The following is a 20,063-nucleotide window of genomic DNA, read 5'->3' on the forward strand; positions in this document are numbered from 1 at the left end:
TTAACTTTTACTGAATCCCTGGCTCAATGCAGGCAGCACCAAATGAAATTCTAAAGCTGACACCATTCTAGGTGGTTAATGCTCTGGAGAATACTATTACATACAAAAGAGGCTCGTAGAGCTGAGCAACAAGATACAGGAATTTATGCCACTATAGGTTGAACCTCCCTGATCTGGCAACATACGTGGTTCAGCAGGATCATGGATGTTGCTGGACCAGAGAGGCCTTGGATCAGAGCACCCCGGCAGGGAGCAGTTGGCCACACAGACCTGTTTAATATAGACATGGTCTCCGTAGTAATGACATTAAGGACTAGTTGACTATCTGATAAACAAATGCTTATTGGAGAGTTGAGTTGACTAGATGATTCTCCTCCCTCCTCCCCCGCCACTAACAGATAGAAGCAGCAAAAATGGGGGGAAGAGAGAGAAGGGGTACTTCAAAGCTCCATGCAGCACTGCTGCTTTGAAACGCTGTGGCTGCGTTCCAAATGGGCAGTGCTGCACAGAGCTGATCCTGGGCTCCATGTGGCACTACCCCTTTGAAATGCCACGGTGGCATTTCAAAACAGCAGCACTGCACAGAGTCTGGGATCAGGTACAGTGTTGTCCCTTTGAAATGCTGCTGCAGCATTTCAAAACGTCAGCGCTGCGCGGAGCCCAGGGTCACTCCCCAGCTGACACTGGGTTCCATGCAGCAGCATTTCAAAGTGCACAGAGCCCAGGGTCAGCTAGGGAGTGACCCCGGGCTTCATGGGGACTCTTGTTCATTTCAAAGCTGGCATAATGGCTCTTGTACATTTCAAAGGAGGAATGCAAAAGTGCCTATTGACTACTAAATTATTCGTTATTTAACATTCTTACTCTGTAGACGTGGCCTTGGGGCTGCAAAGAAAGCTTTCCAAATGTTAACCAAGCATATATCAAAGCAATGGTATCTGCCAATCTATGGAGAGCTTGAAACAATGGGATCTGAGAGCTGTAAGCTGGTCTCATTCACCTCAGTAATGAATTAATGCTGAATTTTAAGATGCAAATTCATTTGTCAATTATACTTATTTCACTGCTTATCCTGGTACCAGGCTTCAGGAACAGACTGCTTCTCATATCACTCCTGAAGCCCAAACCCCATATGTACCCTACTCAGCTGCCTAACCTTTAACTTCTGCAACTGCTTCAATAATAGTTGTGCAATTTTTATACAAAATTCTTTAGAATATTAAAAAAAATATGCTTTCTAGGGTAGCATAAAATATACTGAGCTGAATATCAAATTGAACAGGATGGAAAACCACAAGGATCCAACTATTCTTTTTCATACTGAACTCAATTAAAAAAAAACCACCCACACAAGTTTTCAGTGTATTTAAGACAACAAAGGGTCTCCAGTCTGTTGTCCTGGTGGCCAGCAGAATCCAGGGTAAGGAAGATAAAATGCAGTTAATTGACTAATCAACAGAATTTCTATCGACTAGTCAATAGCACTTCTGCATTCCTCCTTTGGAATGTATACGAGCCCCAGCGGGAGCTCTTGTACATTTCAAAGGAGGAATGTGGAACTCCTTGAACAGCCCAGGGACAGCGGGAAGTCCCGCTGACTCTGGGCTGCACGCATGTGCGTGCTTTGAAATGCACAAGAGTCCCCAGGGCTTACTGGGTAGTCTGTCGAGTACTCGACTGCTCTACTTGCATTTCCACCTCCCGCCCCTCATCAAGGACCCGGAATGAACCAGCTGCTCTGGGGGCAGCTCAGCTGTGACTACTCTCTGTCCATCCCATGTGCTGGGCTGGCCCTGCACTCCCAGGAATCCCGCTCACACCTGGCAGGCAGGGAAGGGGCCTGGGCTGCCCAGCATTGGGTCAGGAGCCAAGGACTGAAGCCTGGGCAGGTGCTCCCAGGCTGGGCTCGGAGAAATGCAGACTCGCCTCATTGGCTGAGCCGGTGGCGCTTCACGGGTGGGTCTCCCATGGCAAACCAGGCCGATGCCACTGCCAGTGTTGTGCAGAGCCATGATCTAGACAGGCAGTGGCAGAGCCTCCAGCCAGGCTGGGTACTTAGGAAGCCTGGCCGGGCCCTGAGGGCACCTGGGAGGAGGCTCTGGCAGCTGAGCCAGTGTGGTGGGGTGTGCTGCTCAGCTGGAATGACCCCGAAGTACACACTGAGCATTGGCGGCAGCAACCCACTGGTCTCAGGGGCAGGGACCGGAGCTCACCCTTTGCCAGGGTCTCAGGTGGGCGGGTGCTGTGTGGCTCAGCCTGGGCGCACCGCAGCCCGAAGTAGAGCAGGGCAAATGACCAAGTGGGGCTCCCGCGGGTGTGGGCAGCACTCAGGTTGTGGCCCAGTGTCCACTGTCCACCCGCCCTGGCCCTGCGATTACTGGGTGGGGTCTGCCCACCCTGCACAGTACCTGGGTGCCACTCCCAGTCACATCAGCAGCCAAGGGGAGCTGCTCTCCTGAAATGGCTTCAGCAGTTTGCTCTATCGGGTTGGAGGCATGAATAGGCGGATCAAGTGCCCCTTGCTTTCCCAGAACCCAGACAGCCCACCTGGGGATGCCGCAGATCTTTGGCTTCCCCTCCTGGCAGTAGGATGTGCGCAGTGGGCAGCACTTGCTGTGCTCGCCACCCCACAGCCGTCAGAGCCCGGATGGGAGGTAAATGAGATGTGCTGGGAAGCCGCATCCCAAATCAAACCCACCCATGGGCTGCCCCTTGCTGGGCTTGCCCACTGCGTTTCTCTGCCTTTGGAGCTGGCCATGGACCCAGTGCGAGCCGGGGCTCAGGACCGACTCGTACCAGGTCCAGGAACTACACGTGCTGCAGATCTGCAGTTTAAATGTAGTAGGAACCTGGCTTCCAACCCTATTTACTAATCATGTAGTCAACAGAAATTCTATCAACTACACGATTAGCTGATTACTCATTTCTTAACATCCCTAAAAGCAACACTGATTGAGACACCCTAACACTAAACAGCTCTTTGTTGAAATGGGAAGAGGAAAGTAATTTCAATCCCCATTTCCCTCCTTTTCTCCACTTCTCTTACAACAGCTCTGCCAACCTTCTGACCCTTGATATGGCACTGGGCTAGATAAAAACTCCTTCCATCCCTCTCAGTCTTACTCCATAACCCACACTCTTACCAAATCATCAGGAATCTGGACTGGGTTATCTTCCCTGAAGTCACAAAGCCTCACTCTGCTTACATAGCTGTCACGTTGCTGGATCTTGAGGGGAGCAGCCAGATCACTGATGCACCCATAGGTGGGGGTGTTGGCTCCAAAAATGGTATAGGAGGGGGCCATGTGAGGTATTGAATAGAAGCTGATTATCTGCTAATCCTATGTACGCTGTTCTGGTGTTTGTATAATGTCTGTGTGTGCAATTATTAGCATGTACTTGTGTGGACACTGAAGATTTCCCTGCATGTGGTTAAGCATTGGGCAGGGCCGAGCCTGTGGACATGCTAATTACCGAGGCCCTGTGGGACAATGGCTCTCAATAGGCTATGGACACACCCAAAGAATGGGGGCTGTCACCTGAGAGCAGCCAGCAGGAAACACAGAGACTGGCCTCTGACCAGGTGACCTGCTACATACTAGAAGAGGCCAGGAAGGAGGTATAAAGAGGCCATGTGGTCGATGCCATTTTGTCTTCAGCTCAGCACTTCATCCCAGAGGCAGCATTGCAGGGATTGAAGGGCCCGGAAGACCTGTGGACCCATCCTGATCTTAGGATGCGCAATAAGAACTTTTAAACCAGCAGCTGCAACATCTCTGTTGGAGCTTGCACCGAGAACTGGGAGATTCGGTGCATGTAACGTACTGTACTTTAATAACCTTACTCTCATGCTTTTCTTTCTTGTGTTAATAAACCTTTAGTTGTTAGATGCTAAAGGATTGGCCCAGCGTGATTTGTGGGTAAGGTCCAAAGGATAAATTGGCCAGAGATCTGTGGCTGGTTTCCTGGAACCGGACAGAACTTGTTCGGGGTAGGTGGGATTGGGTGCTAGGACCCCCCACCTGTGTATGAGGTCTGGGGCCATCTGGGGCACGGTTATTGCTGGGGTGTCGGAGGGGTTTTGCTCGTGAGGCTTCAGGCAGGCTGCTGAAGCACTCTGTGGGACTAGTTTGTGGCCTGTGTGGAGAGGTCACCAGTCGGGGGGCTGTAAGGAGCCCCGGATTCGAGCAATTCACCCTGAGCGGACGCCCTCAGCTGTGCCCAGACACGGCCCAGACCGTCACAATAGCTCGGAACAGTGCAGCTCTAGGATCCATAACACCTTCCTGCTTCTACCCCAGTTCTAATGTGCATTGTCCTGGCCTGAAGAGGAGGGCTGGAACCAGTTCAGATGGCCTAACTGAACCTACCTCCTAGTGACCAGAAGCCATTCCTCTTCCTGGCACAGCGCTTCCTAGCGGTCCCACTATAACTCTTATGAGTTGGCTAATTCTAAAATGTTCTATGCTTTAAAGACCAGCTAGTGCCCTACTTAAAAGGGGTCTGGGATGTTTCAGTAGACTATCCCTTCTCACCCCCCACCACAAGGAATAGCATGAGTCACTTACTGCCTGGGTAGTGGAAACGACTGTGGTGCTCACTGGCACTTGTCGTACCGCAGTGGCTCCTGTTCCTATGGTTATGGGAGCTCCAGCTGCTCCGGAGGCCACAGCCACTGCTTTGGACACCGCAGCACTCACAGTGGGTAAAGATACCGCTGAGGTATGAACTGTGCCAGGCACGCTCACTGCAGAGGAAGAGGGCACTTGCTTTGCATGAGTGGCTACAGTAATCGTCTGCCCTGCTTTTGGTGGCATAACCCCTAGTCCTTGAACAATTCTTATGGTGGCAGCAGGCTTAGCCTCAGTGGATGCCATTGTGGTAATGGCTTTGCCCTTCTGGTCTGCCATAGTCATTCCCAGAGCGGGCATCAGTCTGAAAGCTGAGCCGGTCGACTCCGCAGTCTTTGGCTCAGGTGTCACTTTAACCACTGGGGTCCCAGTGGGGCTCGGAGAAGCAGAAGTGGCTGTGCTAGTCTTGGCTGGGGAATCAGCAGACTGGACAGGATTGGATGTCACATGCAACGTTGCAGAGATGCCTTTCCCAGTAGCGCTGCTTCCCGTGGCAGCTGCAAAGAGGTCCTGAGTCAATTTGACAGTGGTGACTTGGGACTTGGCGAGGGTGGCCATCATGTCTGGGGTGATGCGCAGCACAGTCTGTCCTTTGGCATCCGTGGTGATGGAGGAGGGAGGCAGGCGCAGCACATCCTTGCCTTGGATCCGGAAGTTAGTAGTTGTGAGCGGGATGCCACTTCCAGGCTGTGTCTTCATGCCAAGTTGCCCTGTAATAGCCACCTGAAAGGCCAAAGAGACACAAATATGTTAGTCAATCAGCAAATGGCCCCAGACGTAGCTACACACAATCAAAACTTTCCAACAGGCTGATGTTCAGCAGATGGCACTCTTCTTTCCTCTTCCCCATCAGAATGGAACCAATTCCCTAACAGGGTGCTAAAGAGCACCTTGCAGATGGAAATAGTGTCACTACTCAGTAGGTGGCACCTCTTTCCTCCCCTCTCACATCAGAGATTGAGAGCTAATAGATACCAGCTTTCAATCAAGCTGAGGGGAGGGGAAGGGAATATCTATGGCTCCTGGGCTGGTTATCAAAGGAGTCAGAAGTTTTTAAACTAAGAGATGGGGGAAAGCTGATTGGTGGGAGGGAGCACATGGACTTCTCTTAGAGGAGAGTCCATTGGTGGAGATTCTCTAGGTTTTAGTCAGAAAGAGAGGAGGGGGAAGATGATAAAGTATGGGCCAGATCAGACAAACAATCACATATAAAAGAATCTAATACATCAGGGAAGAGAAGACAAATAAACAGAATCATAGAACTGGAAGAGACCTCAGAAGGTCATCAAGTCCAGCCCCCTGCTCTAGGCAGGACCAATCCCAACTAAATCAACCCTGCCAGTGCTCTCTCAAGCCGAGACTTAAACAATTTTTTGCCACAAATGCTAGAAGTCTAACTAATAAGATGGGTGAACTAGAGTACCTCGTATTAAAGGAGGAGATTGACATAATAGGCATCACAGAAACCTGGTGGAAGGAGGACAATCAGTGGGACACAATCATACCAGGATATAAAATATATCAGAAGGACAGAACAGGTCATGTGGGTGGCGGAGTGGCACTATATGTGAAAGAATGTAGAATCAAATGAAGTAAAAATCTTAAATGAATCAAAATGTTCCATAAAATCACTATGATAGCAATTCCATGCTCTAATAAGACTTTATCAGTAGGGCTATATTATCGACCACCTGACCAGGACAGTGACAGTGACGTTGAAATGCTAAGGGTGATTAGAGAGACTTTTTTATTTTGACAGCCAATAATAATAGGGGATTTCAATGATCCTCATATTGACTGGGTACATGTCAGATGCAGAGATAAAATTTCTCAATGTCTTTAGTGACTGCTTCTTGGAATAGTAATAGAAATGTAGCCGTGTTAGTCTGGTGTAGCTGAAGTAAAATGCAGGACTATGTAGCACTTTAAAGACTAACAAGATGGTTTATTAGATGATGAGCTTTCGTGGGCCAGACCCACTTCCTCAGATCAAATAGTGGAAGAAAATAGTCACAACCATATATACCAAAGGATACAATTAAAAAAAATGAACACATATGAAAAGGACAAGTCACATTTCAGAACAGAAGAGGGATGCGGGGGGGGGGGGGGGGGGGAGGAAGGTAAGTATCTGTGAGTTAATGAAATTAGAGGTGGGGAAAGTTAGATGTCTGTGAGCTAATGGTATTAGAGGTGATAATTGGGGAAGCTATCCTGGTAATGGGTAAGATAGTTGGGGTCTTTGTTCAATCTGCCCCCCCGGAGAGTGTTGAATTTTAAAATTCGACACTCTCCGGGGGGGGCAGATTGAACAAAGACCCCAACTATCTTACCCATTACCAGGATAGCTTCCCCAATTATCACCTCTAATACCATTAGCTCACAGACATCTAACTTTCCCCACCTCTAATTTCATTAACTCACAGATACTTACCTTCCTTTCCCTCCCCCCCCCCCCCGCATCCCTCTTCTGTTCTGAAATGTGATTTGTCCTTTTCATATGTGTTCATTTTTTTTAATTGTATCCTTTGGTATATATGGTTATTGCTTCTTGGAGAAGCTGGTACAGGAACCCACAAGGGGAGAGGCAATTCTCGATTTAGTACTGAGTGGAGCACAGGATCTGGTCCAGGAAGTAACTATTACAGGACCGCTTGGAAATAGTGACCATAATATAACAACATTTAACATTCCTGTGGTGGGAAGAACACTTCAGCAGTCCAACACTCTGGTATGTAATTTAAAAAGGGGGAATTACGCAAAAATGAGGAGCTTAGTTAAACAGAAATTAAAAGGCACAGTGACTAGAGTAAAATCCCTGCAAGCTGCATGGAAACTTTTCAAAGACACCATAACAGAGGCCCAACTTAAATGTATACCCCAAATTTAAAAATATAGTAAAAGACCTAAAAAAGAGCCACCGTGGCTTACCAACCATGTAAAAGAAGCAGTGAGAGATAAAAAAGGCATCTTTTAAAAAGTGGAAGTTCAATCCTTGTGAGGTAAATGGAAAAGAACATAAACACTGCCAAATTAAGTGTAAAAATGTAATAAGAAAAGCCAAAAAAGATTTTGAGGAACAGTTAGCCAAAAACTCAAAAAGTAATAACAAAACATTTTTAAAGTACATTAAAAGCAGGAAGCTAGCTAAAAAACCAACGGAGCCCCAGGATGATCGAGATATAAAAGGAGCAATCAAGAACAATAAAGTCATTGTGGAGAGACTCAATGATTTCTTTGCTTCAGTCTTCACGGCTGAAGATGTTAGGGAGATTCCCAAACCTGAACATTCCTTTGTGCATACTGAATCTGAGGAACTGTCCCGGACTGAAGTATCAGTAGAGGTGGTTTTGGAACAAATTGAAAAAAACTGAACAGTAGCAAATCACTATGACCGGATGGCATTCACCCAAGGGTTCTGAAAGAACTCAAATGTGAAATTGCAGAACTATTAACTGTGGTTTGTAAGCTATCCTTTAAATCAGCTTCTGTACCCAAGGACTGGAAGACAGCTTAACATAATGCCAATATTTAAAAAGGGCTCTAGAGGCGACCCTGGCAATTACAGACCGGTAAATCTAACATCAGTACCGGGCAAATTAGCTGAAACAATAGTAAAGAATAAAATTGTCAGACATGCAGAAGAACATAATTTGTTGGGCAAAAGTCAACATGGTTTCTGTAAAGGAAATCATGTCTTACTAATCTATTAGAGTTCTTTGAAGGAGTTAAACAAGCGGACAAGGGGTATCTAGTAGATATAGTGTACTTAGATTTCCAGAAAGCCTTTGACAAGGTCCCTCACTAAAGGCTCTTGTGTAAATTAGGTTGTCATGGGATAAGAGGGAAGAGCCTTTAATGGATTGAGAACTGGTTAAAAGACAGGAAACAAAGGACAGGAGTAAATGGTAAATTTTCAGAATGGAGAGGTGTAACTAGTGGTGTTCCCCAAGGGCCAGTCTTAGGACCAATCCTATTCAACTTATTCATAAATGATCTAGAGGAAGGGGTAAAGCAGTGAGGTGGCAAAGTTTGCGGATGATACTAAAGTATTCAAGATAGTCAAGACCAAAGCAGACTGTGAACAACTTCTAAAAGATCTCACCAAACTGAGTGATTGGGCAACAAAATGGCAAAAGAAATTTAATGTGGATAAGTGTAAAGTAATGCACATCGGGAAAAATAACCCCAGCTATACGTACAGTATGATGGGGGCTAATTTGGATACAACTAATCAGGAAAGAGATCTTGGAGTTATCGTGGATAGTTCTCTGAAAACTTCCACGCAGTGTGCAGCGGCGGTCAAAAAAGCAAATAGGATGCTAGGAATTATTAAAAAAGGGATGGAAAGGAAGACGAAGAATATCTTACTGCCCCTTTATAAAACTATGGTATGCCCACATCTTGAATACTGTGTACAGATGTGGTCTCCTCACCTCAAAAAAGATATTTTGGCATTAGAAAAGGTTCAGAGAAGGGCAACTAAAATTATTAGGGATTTGTAACGGGTCTCATGAGGAGATGGTAAAGAGACTGGGACTTTTCAGTTTAGAAAAGAGGAGACTGATGGGGGATATGATAGAAGTATATAAAATCATGATCGGTGTGGAGAGGGTGAATAAAGAAAAGTTATTTACTTGTTCCCATAATAGAAGAACTAGAGGACACCAAATGAAATTAATGGGGAGCAGGTTTAAAACTAATAAAAGAAAGTTCTTCTTCACACAGTGCACAGTCAACCTGTGGAACACCTTGCCAGAGGAGGCTGTGAAAGCTAGGACTATAACAGAGTTTAAAAAAAAAAGCTAGATAAATTCATGGAGGTTGGGTCCATAAAAGGCTATTAGCCAGGGGGTAAGGAATGGTGACCCTGGCCTCTGTTTTTCAAAGGCTGGAGAGGGATGGAAGGAGGCAAATCGCTTGATCTTTGTCTTCGGTGCTGGGGCACTTGGCATTGGCCGCTGTCAGCAGACAGGATACTGGGCTAGATGGACCTTTGGTCTGACCCAGTATGGCCATTTTTATTTTCTCATGTCCATTTGGGGTCTGTATGTTGCATACACACAAACACCCCACATCTACACTTGCAGTGAGACCAAGCACACACCCTGGAATTTGAAAAAATGGCCCAAATACAGCAGTCTGAATTTGCCTGGGCAACAAAACCTAGTAGTAAGAAACTTGATGTCATTTTCTACTAGACCTTGCACATCTGGATGCCTAAGCCCTCTATTAAGCTGCAAGAAACAGAAGAGTAACAGTCCACCTCCCCATTTGCTCCTCTCACCTGCTTGATGATGTTCTGGCCAGCTACGTTCTGAACAACAGTGGTGGAAGAGGAGGAGACTGGTGCAGAACTGCCTGGAGAGCTAGCTGCTGGCTTTGTAGTGGGGCTGGGTGCTGCAGAGAGTGCCGTCACAGCGATACCTGCCTGTCCTGTTGAAGATGCTCCCGGTCGTTGCAATGGCACTGGGCTTGTTTGGGCTTTCACTGGTACCGTCATTACAGTCTAATGTAAAAAGCAAAGGCAAAAAATACATAGTGTGCCCTTATCTTCACACTGTCTAAGACGCCTGGGACTCTTCTTCCTGCTCTGTCCTATGTGTCTCCACTTGCTACATCTCTCCTTGAAACTCTTCTTTAAGAAGGCTGGAAACACAGCAAAGGTGTGCACTGCCAGGTTTATTGGGCCAAAATGCTGTACCCACAACAACAGTTTTGCCTCATTTAAATAAGCTGACAGTCTCCATTTCTAAAGCCTGTGTCATCTCTTGCCTTTATCACTTAGCAGTAATTTGTATTGCAGTAGCAGCCCCAGCCAGGAGTCAGGACCCTGTTGTGCTCAATGCTGCACAAGCAGAACAAGGTGACAGTCTCCAAAGATCATAGACAACTCTCATCATTGTAACCATCACTTCCTCTTCTGCCACTCAGCACATGCGCCATATTTAATCTGAATCCTTTCACAGGCTCCTGCCACTCACCTACTAATCTCCAGGGTCTTACATTTTAACTCCACATCCCTACACAATCTTGTCGGTCCTGCTTTTCTCTTCTCTTCCATCTACTCCCCTCCATCATTCTGATTCTCAGATGTGTTCTCTTTGTACTGTGCTGCCTCTTAACCCTGAAATAGTCTCCTCTAATCTCCACTAAATACCTCTTAAATCCCTCCTTAAAACCCACTTTTTCCAGGAACCTCTCTCATCTCAGTGTTGTATCCTTCCCTGAACTGTTGCTCTGTTCTTCCCTTCTTTTGTCTTGTCTGTCTTCAGCCATGTTTCTGGCCTTTTATCTCTGTAAACTACCTCACATCTGATTGCTTGTTAGCAGCTGGTGAGTGATTTGTAAAGATCACCTCCAGAGCACTATGGGACTCATCAGGGTGAACAGTACTTGAATTGTCTCACCATGGTTATTCTCACCTGAGATGGTACTTTTGTTTGCGTGGACATAGCTGGAGCACGGATCTGAGGCACTGACACAGGTTGCTGCTGCTGAGTTACCGCTGCGGCTTGCTGAGTCACAGATGGAAGGCTGGACTGCGCAGTGACCACTCGGACCTGTGGGAGGCCCGAGGAAGCGGAAGTATGGCTTACCACCCTGGTTAGAGATGGCTGTGGCCCAGCCTGTGTCTGCGCACTCTGAGCTGTGGAGAGCAGCGTCCCAAGCTGAGGCATGGGAGGAGATGACACCAAGAGAACACTGTGGGGAAATGGAAAGTCAGTAGGTTAATGAAGCTGTAAGAGAAGACAACAGTAAGCAACAATTGGGCTTGTTCTCTGCTATCACAGGAACACACAGGAGTGCAGGGGAAGCATTACCTTTGGCTTGGTTTAGCTGGCTCTGGCCCAACACTTTGAATAGTCTTGCTAACCACAGAGACGGGAGGAGGTGAAATGGGTGTTGCTGGCAATACTGGTGTGGTGGGTGTCACTGGAGTCACAGGGGTGGGTGGCATGCTGGAGTCACTGAGGCTCAGCTGGCTTGGCTCTGAAGTGCTACTGGGGAACACTTTCACTGAACTCTCTTTGCTACCAGATTTCTGCAACAAGAGCACAACTGGGATGATGGTCCGTATGGAAACAAGCATAGTAGTTCACTGTGCAGGGCGAGACCTTAATAAATGGAGGCACTCTTTTTTGTGCAGATATAAATGAACCTTAAAACATCTTCCATAAAGCAGGACCTTGAGGTTACAAACTAACGATTCTCCTCCCCTCCCAATGTGGCACAAGGTGTCAGCAACTGCTTTTCAGGGTGACTGCATTTCAGTAGTAGGGGATAGATGCAGATTTCTTAGTCTCTTATTTCCACGTTAGACATACCTAGCAAACTAGCCAGCTGGCAATGGTAACTGGAAATAATTTTGCTCAAAATTATTTAGTGCTAATCCAAAATGCTGGAGGGACAGCCTTGGAGAACCAAATCCTCTATTTATCCATAGCTAACCTACACATGGACAGTGGCAGGAGAAATGTCGCATGCACTGGCCAGCCAATGAGCTTTATGAAAGGATGAATAGCTCTATTTCACTGGCCTCCCTGCTGAGCCCACCACTACTGAGAACCATTAGTGCCAACTGTGGTGGGGAGTTTTGCGAGTGGGCAATTGTCCACTAAGAACTGGACTGAGACTCTCAGATTCATTCTATATGTTTGAATGTAACTGAAACAGACAGTAATAATCTGCAGTTCTATGGGCATGGACTCAAATGTGAACCAGTACCATCAAGCTGAAAAGCTCAGTGTTCCATTCCCAAAGCCATCCTATTCCTTGAATTCTCTGTGCCACCCACTTGCACAAGGCAACTTACTATCTTGGCTGGAGGTTTTGGCTTCTGCTGGAGGGCTTTCTTTGCCTTAGCTGCAGCAGCTTGAGCTTGGTGAATCCGTTCTGCAAAGAGACACAATTGGGGGATAGTCCCCAAATAAAAGAAGAACTGAGGTTGCAGAGCTGAATGGCCCTTCATCTGCTTCAGAACTGTCTTGTGATGCATCAAAAGTTGTCAATTACCAATGAACAATAATTGCGTCAGATGGAAAGACTTGAAAAAGTTTGGCCAAGACAATGAAACTCCATGTGAAAGAAACGTGCACGCAAAGACAACTGCATATGCACCCACTGCAGCTGCATGTGCACTTGTATACATGTCTTGCACATGGATCATCACTTTTCAGGAAAAACATTCAAGGCTTTCAACCTGATTTATTATTCTGTTGATCAGCACTCAACAGTGAATGGTCAGGTGTCAAGATGACCAGAAAGCGACTAGAAAGGAAGTGAAACTGACTACATTTATGACATTATCCAAGATGAACAAATTAACCTTTCATGCGGTTTAAATCATTTTTTTTTAATTTTCACATAATGTTGAGAGGTTTCACAGACTCAGAGGCCAGAAAGGATCATTGTGATGGACTAGAGGATTAGACAAACTGCCCTAAAATAATGCCTAGAGCAGTGTTTCTTCAACTGTGTCCGTGGCACACTGGTGTGCGGCGAGGCAGTCGGAGGTGTGCCACAGAGAACAGAGTTGAAAATGGCTGCCCTTAAAGGGGCAGGTGACCTTTTTTTCTTAATTTCCCCCCAGCCCTTTCCTTCCCCCCACAACAACTTCTCCCAACCTCCCCCCCTTTTTTTTGCGCAACAAAAAAAATACTGTTTGATGTTCCTCGGTCTTAAAAAGTTTAAGAAACACTGGCCTAGAGCATATCTTCAAGAAAAACATGGATCTGCATTTAAAGCTTGCCAGGGGTGGAGAATCCACCATGACCTTGGGTAAAATGGCAGGCGACCAGGGCTGCTTACCAGGGAAATGCTTGGAGAACTTAAACAAAAAGGAAGCTTACAAGAAGTGGAAACTGGGATGATTAGGGAGGAGTATAAATATACTGCTCGAGAATGCAGGGAAGCAATCAGGAAGGCGGAAGTGCAATTGGAATTACAGCTAGCAAGGGATGTGAAGGATAACAAGAAAGGTTTCTACAGGCATGTTAGCAATAAGAGGGTGATCAGGGAGGGTGTTACTGCATAAGGGAGGTAACCTAGTGACAGATGATGTGAGTAAAGTAGAAATACTCAACGCTTTTTTGGTCTTCCCAGACACTAGGCAACGCAGTACAGGAAGGAGATGGGCAGCCCTCAATAGAGAAAGAACAAGTTAAGAGCTAGAAAAGCTAGACATGCCTGACCAACCTGATTAGCTTCTAAGATGAAGTAACTGGCTCTGTGGACATGGGGAAGTCAGTGAAGGTGCTATACCTTGACTTTAGCAAATATTTTGATACCATCACAAACAGTATTCTTGCCAGCAAGTTAAGGAAGTGTGGATTAGATAAATGGACTATAAGGTGGACAGAAAACTGGCTAGATTGTCAGGCCCAATGGGTAGTGATCAACGGCTCGATGCTGGTTGGTGGTCGGTTTCAAGCAGAGTGCCCCAAGGATCGGTTCTAGGGCCGGTTTTGTTCAACATTTTTATTAATGACCTGGATGAGGGGATGGATTGCACCCTCAGCAAGTTCGCGGATGACACTAAGTTAGGGGGAGAGGTACATACTTTGGAAGATAGGGATAGGGTCCAGATTGACCTAGACAAATTGGAGGATTGGGCCAAAAGAAGTCTGATGAGGTTCAACAAGGACAAGTGCAGAGTCCTGCACTTGGGACGGAAGAATCCCAAGCATTGTTACGGACTGGGGACCGACTGCTAAGCAGCAGTTCAGCAGAAAAGGACTTGGGGATTACAGTGGATGAGAAACTGGATATGAGTCAACAGTGTGCCCTTGTAGCCAAGAAGGCTAGTGGCATATTAGGGTGCATTGGGAGGAGCATTGCCAGCAGATCCAGAGAAGTTATTATTCCCCTTGATTCAGCTCTGGTGAGACCACATATGGAGTACTGCATCCAGTTCTGGGCCCCCACTATAGTAAGGATTGGGACGCACTGGAAAGGGCCCAGCGGAGGGCAACCAAAATGATTAGGGGACTGGAGCACAGGACCTATGAGGAGAGACTGAGGGATTTGGATCTATTTAGTCTCCAGAAGAGAAAAGTGAGGGAGGATTTGATAGCAGCCTACAATTTCCTGAAGGGACGTTCTAAAGAGGATGGAGATAGGCTGTTCTCAGTAGTGACGGATGGCAGAAGGAGCAGTTGTCTCAAGTGGGGGAGGTCTTGGTTGGATATTAGGAAAAACTATTTTCCTAGGAGAGTGGTGAACTACTGGAATCTGTTATCTAGGAAGGTGTTAGAATCTCCAGCCTTAGAGGTTTTTAAGTCCCAGCTTGACAAAGCCCTGGCTGGGTTGATTTAGTTGGGATTGGTCCTGCTTTGGGCAGGAGTTGGACTCAATGACCTCCTGAGGTCTCTTCCAGCCCTAGGATTCTATGAAATGGTCCAATTGTTTCACTGTTAAAAAACTGTGCCCCATTTCCAGTCTGAACTTGGAAGCTGAAGCTAGACAGTCACTGGATTGTGTTTTGCCTTTTTTTGGTTAGGCTGAAGAACCCATTATTAAATATTTATTCCACATTTAGATATATACAGACTGTAAATAAGTCACCCCATAACCAAAAGTTTCAGAGGGGCAGCCGTGTTAGTCTGTACGAGTACAGGCAGTCCCCGACTTATGCGGATGCGACTTATGTCGGATCCACACTTACGAACGGGGCTTTTCTCGCCCTGGAGCTCACGGGCGGCGGGTCGCCACCCGTGTCCTCCGGGGCGAGAAAAGCTTCTCCCGGTCTCCCTGGTCTGCTGGGGGGGTCCAGCGGCTTTGCTGGACCCCCCCAGCAGATCAGGGGGCCAGGAGCAAAGCCTTGGAGCATGCCCGCAGCGGGACAGCCCGGGCGCGCTTGGGCTGTCCCGCTGCGGGCGTGCTCCGCGTCTTTGCTCCCCGTCTCCCTGGTCTGACCAGCAGACCAGGGAGATGGGGAGCAAAGCCTCGGAGCACGCCAGCAGTGGGACAGCCACAGCACGCCTGGACTGTCCCGCTGCCTGCGTGCTCTGCGGCTTTGCTCCAGGTCTCCCAGGTCAGCAGACCAGGGAAACGGAGCAAAGCCATGGAGGACATGGGCGGTCCCGCCACCCCCGTCTCCCTGGTCTGCTAGGGGGGGGGGGGGGTGCAGCTAGTGCCCCCCCCAGCAGACCAGGCTTTTCTTGCCTACCCCTGGGGTAGAGCAGCTGGGGGCTGCCGGGTTGGTCCTGCAGCTGCTCTGCCCCAGGCGTCCCCAAGTCAGCCGCTGCTGAAACTGACCAGCGGCTGACTACAGGAAGCCCAAGGCAGAGTTGCTCTGCCCCGGGCTTCCTGGAATCAGCCGCTGATCAGTTTCAGCAGCAGCTGACTTGGGGATGCCTGGGTTTCTTAAGTTGAATCTGTATGTAAGTCAGAACTGGCATCCAGATTCAGCCGCGGTTGAAAGTGATTAGTTTCAGCAGCGGCTGACGCCAGTTCCGACTTACATACAGATTCAACTTAAGAACAAACCTACAGTCCCTATCTTGTACGTAACCCGGGGAATGCCTGTATGTCTAGACAGTGGGGCTCCCCCACTGTCTTTTAAATGTGCCTGTTATTTCGAAATACTTTTTAAAATAATGGGGGCATGCGCTGTTTCAAAATAATGGGGGAACTCTCGTTCTACAAGGTTTAACAGATGTGTTGAAATAGTGCATTATTTCAAAGTTTGGTGCTGTGCAGATGTGCCAAATTTTAAAATAAGCTACTTCAAAGTACAATTGAAATAAGATACGCAATTTGCGTAGCACAAATTGCATATCTTATTTTGAGTTTAGAGTGTAAATGCACCCTAACTGAAAAAAAAACCCAAACAAATAGTCATGTAGCACCTTAGAGACTAACAAAAAATGTAGATGGTATCATGAGCTTTCGTGGTTGTGCCTGCAAAAGTTCATGACACCATCTACATTTTTTTGTTAGTGTCTAAAGTGCTGCAGGACTATTTGTTGTTTTTTAAAGTTTTTTCACCCCATAACCGTCGCTTTGTAGATAAAAACCGTCGCTATAGATAAAACTCAAGGAGCTAAACTGATATCAGCCATATTTTCTAACCCTTTAATCATTCTCAGGGCTCTCCTTTGAACCCTCTTCAAACTATCACCTCATTTCTTGCATCGTGGGCACCCATACTGGCCACAGGATTCCAGCAGTGTCCACACCTGTGACCAATATAGAGGTAAACATCACCTCTCTCTTCCTACTTCGGATTTTCCTGTTTACATATCCCAGAATCCCATTAGTTCTTCTAGTCAGGGCATCACACTGGGAGCTCATGTTCAGCTGACTATCCACCATGGTTCCTAAATCTTTTTCAGTGCTACTGCTGCCCCACAGCTGTATCAACAGGCCAGGACACTTAACCTGACACCAACCCTTTCAAATCTTTATCTGGAGACTTTAAACAGAGTCCAATCCAGCTGCTACCCAGCTCTCTACAATAAGCACCTACCAAACTCCTCTTCGCTCCTGTCCCGGTGTAGATATATCCACAGTTTGCGTCCAATATCGTATTTCACACAGGGATCTTTTTCATAGTGTAGCCGGTCCAAAGCACCGCTCACAACTGTATTAACCTGGAAAACAGAACACACGGTAAACTTAATGTGTCTACACTTTGCCCAACCAACCAATAGCTCAGTTCAGCAATGGCCAAGAATTTCAAGGCTCGACCTATTTGGCATAAAAATGGAAACAACGATTAGCGAATCTCATTTGAGCAAGGAGGTTCAGGCCTTCAGAGAATACAAACTTCAGCCCTGAAACATGCTGAAACTTCAGTCCCTGTGGGCCACAGTTCTGTAGCCAAGACAAGAGCAGTATTAACCCTGGGGGCCACATTTGGCCTGCTAGCTGTATTTTGGCCATGTCAAGCTCACTGCTGTAGTAGCCCAGTGAAATGGAATACAGCTCCCATTTCCAACTCCATGAGCCAGATGTTTCTTGCCCTTATTGTGTTAGTCACCAAATACTGCCTATCCTCATCAGTGGATTTTTAGGAGGGAATGGTGGTTTCCAAGGCTTAAAAATGGCAACCATCCCAATCTAGCATATTGTCATCCAACTTACTTGGGCACTGGTGACATCGGGAGCCAGGAACTGGGAATCTTTAAGCAGCTCACAGATTTCAGCACGAGTTCCTTCTCCATTAGGAAGGCGGGCTGCAGCATCGCGAACTGGTAACAGGAAAATAAGACTTAGTCAGGCCTGCGCTATAAATCTAGGCAGCTGTCTTCAAGCCTTTCAGTTTATATATTTGGTTTCCTCACCTCACCCACATGGGATCTTTATTTGACTGAGGGGGGTTTCCCAGAGATACCTTCCCAGAACCCACAATACTGATACTGTCACTGTCACAGATGGCAAAGGGCAGCTCCAGTATAACATGCAGTGTCTTCAACCACTGCAGGCCTGTGTTCGAGATGGACTAACTCAAGGATGCAAGTTCTGGCTCTGTCATTCAACTTCAGCTCCCAAATTTTCCAATACGGGGGGCTACCCAGGCAACTGGGTCAGCTTAGGGCTGTTCCTAATCTATAGGTACTGTTCTATAAGGGTTTAAGCAAAACACTTGCAGAATTAGCATTTGCTCCTGCTTAAAACGTCTCTAAAATCCATACATATTGTTTCAACAGAAGCCTGCAACTGATAAAGATCAATTTCAAACTCTGGTTACAGGGAAGGAGCAACTATGAGTCATAGCTTTCTCTGCCTCTGCTGTGGACGGCCTTTAGGCCTTCTGCCAGAAAATTTAACACTCCACTTTATGAAGAGGCAGTACCATAACACATTCATGCATGAATCACATCCCCACAGCTCCTAGAAGGCACTTTCAAAAATTAAGGGCTGATCGGTAACAGACCCATATCCCTTTCTTAATTGGATGTAAAAGTGCTGAACAGAAACACTGTCAAAAATGTTATCTATGGGAGTATAAAACAAGAATGAACTTGGATTCTACTCCTCTCCCTGTTCCACACCACATCTCCCCTCGACTACTGCAGCCTCCCTTCCATCCTGCCTGAGTCCAGCATGTGCAAAATGTTGACACCCAACTTCTCATACACTACTGCTGTATGAGCATGTTATTCCACATTGCCCAACAACTCCCCTGGGTTTTATTATATCAGGATCCAGTCCAAAGTTACCTCTCCCCATTTCCAAACCATCCATGGTTTGCTCCAACCAGCCTCAAAGACCTCATCTCTCTCCTTCTCTGCTCCCCATTTCCTCTACGGCTCTCGGCTGCACAGTCTTCTCTCCTGCTATCTGGAACAGCCTCCATGAATCTCTCTAGCTCCTTCTCAGCTCATTTCAAACATGTTTTTTCCTTGCCAATGTCACCTACTTCTCTTCTCCTCCTCCGACGATTTAGCTGTATAAAGCCTCACGTGAGGCAATTTTTATGGAAGATTAAAAAAAAAAAAGCTGTATTGTATACAACACTGCCACTTTACCAAGAGACAAGATGGTGACATATGCAGGCCTGTCAGATCGCAGAAGAGAATGCTCCCGGGCTTTATTCAGTGAGGTCTCCTTGTCAAACACCCCCTTCACAGGACCAACCACTGACTCAAAGCCATGCATGCGGAAGGTGAAGGCCTTGTGGGGCTGGCTGTAACGGTAGCGCTCCTGCATGTGGGGAGATGGATGTTTAGCAGAAGGTATGTGATGAAGGAAAAGGTCTTAGCACATTTTATGATTAGCCATGTATACAGAAATGCATATACACACTGTAAGGTGAGTGAAATGACTTTCATTCTTCATGCTTTCAAGCAGGAGGCTATTACAATCCAGTCAAGAAGGAATCTCTCAGGGTTCAATATCATGCACTATGAAGTGCATTGGGGGCTTTAAGCTTCTGCCTGAAACATATACGATACTAGGTGCCTTTGGGTCATAATTTAATAACATCTCTTCTACAAAGCACTATTTCTGATTAAAAACAAAGTGTGCTGTACTTGAACTATTTGACCTAATAACCAGTTAGACTCAAGGGAGGGAGGAATGTGAAGTGTGGCAGAAATTAAGGGACTATCACAAGTATTAAATGATTCAGACATGAAAAGTGAATTCCATCAGCTTATTTTCTGTTTGTGAATAAAGGGAGGCAGCACAGGTGACAGAAACTGTTATATCTTGGTTATATCTAGATCCTCACACAAATATATACATCACCAATCCTTCACAACTGAAGTGACAAAGTAAAGGACATAGTCCACCCCTTTCATGCACATCACACTGTTGAACAAACACTGAATAGGAGGAAAGAGGTGAAGAGAAATTCTCCTAAGGTATTGGCCCTTAATGGACCACCAGCCTGTAAGATACATTGAAACCAACATCTTCTACAAATGTCTGCTATGTAGAGACTTCCCAGCATGCACCTGCATGCTCCATTGCCTTCAACTG

General features: G+C 46.6%; 1 protein-coding gene across 7 annotated transcripts in view; it reads right to left on the minus strand.

Moving 5' to 3' along the window:
* NFRKB (nuclear factor related to kappaB binding protein) overlaps positions 1 to 20,063 on the minus strand; it is a 59,555-nt gene that overhangs the window by 17,156 nt on the left and 22,336 nt on the right. For all 7 annotated transcript variants that reach the window (XM_075909825.2, XM_075909824.2, XM_075909826.2 and 4 more), the window contains 8 exons: positions 19,109 to 19,283; positions 17,721 to 17,827; positions 17,104 to 17,227; positions 12,448 to 12,527; positions 11,456 to 11,676; positions 11,057 to 11,336; positions 9,919 to 10,140; positions 4,569 to 5,354 (listed from right to left, as the gene is read on the minus strand). In XM_075909825.2, coding sequence (XP_075765940.2) covers positions 4,569 to 5,354; positions 9,919 to 10,140; positions 11,057 to 11,336; positions 11,456 to 11,676; positions 12,448 to 12,527; positions 17,104 to 17,227; positions 17,721 to 17,827; positions 19,109 to 19,283 — 1,995 coding nt within the window. The remainder of the gene's footprint in view (positions 1 to 4,568; positions 5,355 to 9,918; positions 10,141 to 11,056; positions 11,337 to 11,455; positions 11,677 to 12,447; positions 12,528 to 17,103; positions 17,228 to 17,720; positions 17,828 to 19,108; positions 19,284 to 20,063) is intronic.

The sequence above is a fragment of the Pelodiscus sinensis genome, chromosome 25, assembly GCF_052426305.1.
Source record: "Pelodiscus sinensis isolate ZL-2025 chromosome 25, ASM5242630v1, whole genome shotgun sequence".
NCBI lineage: Eukaryota > Metazoa > Chordata > Testudines > Trionychidae > Pelodiscus > Pelodiscus sinensis.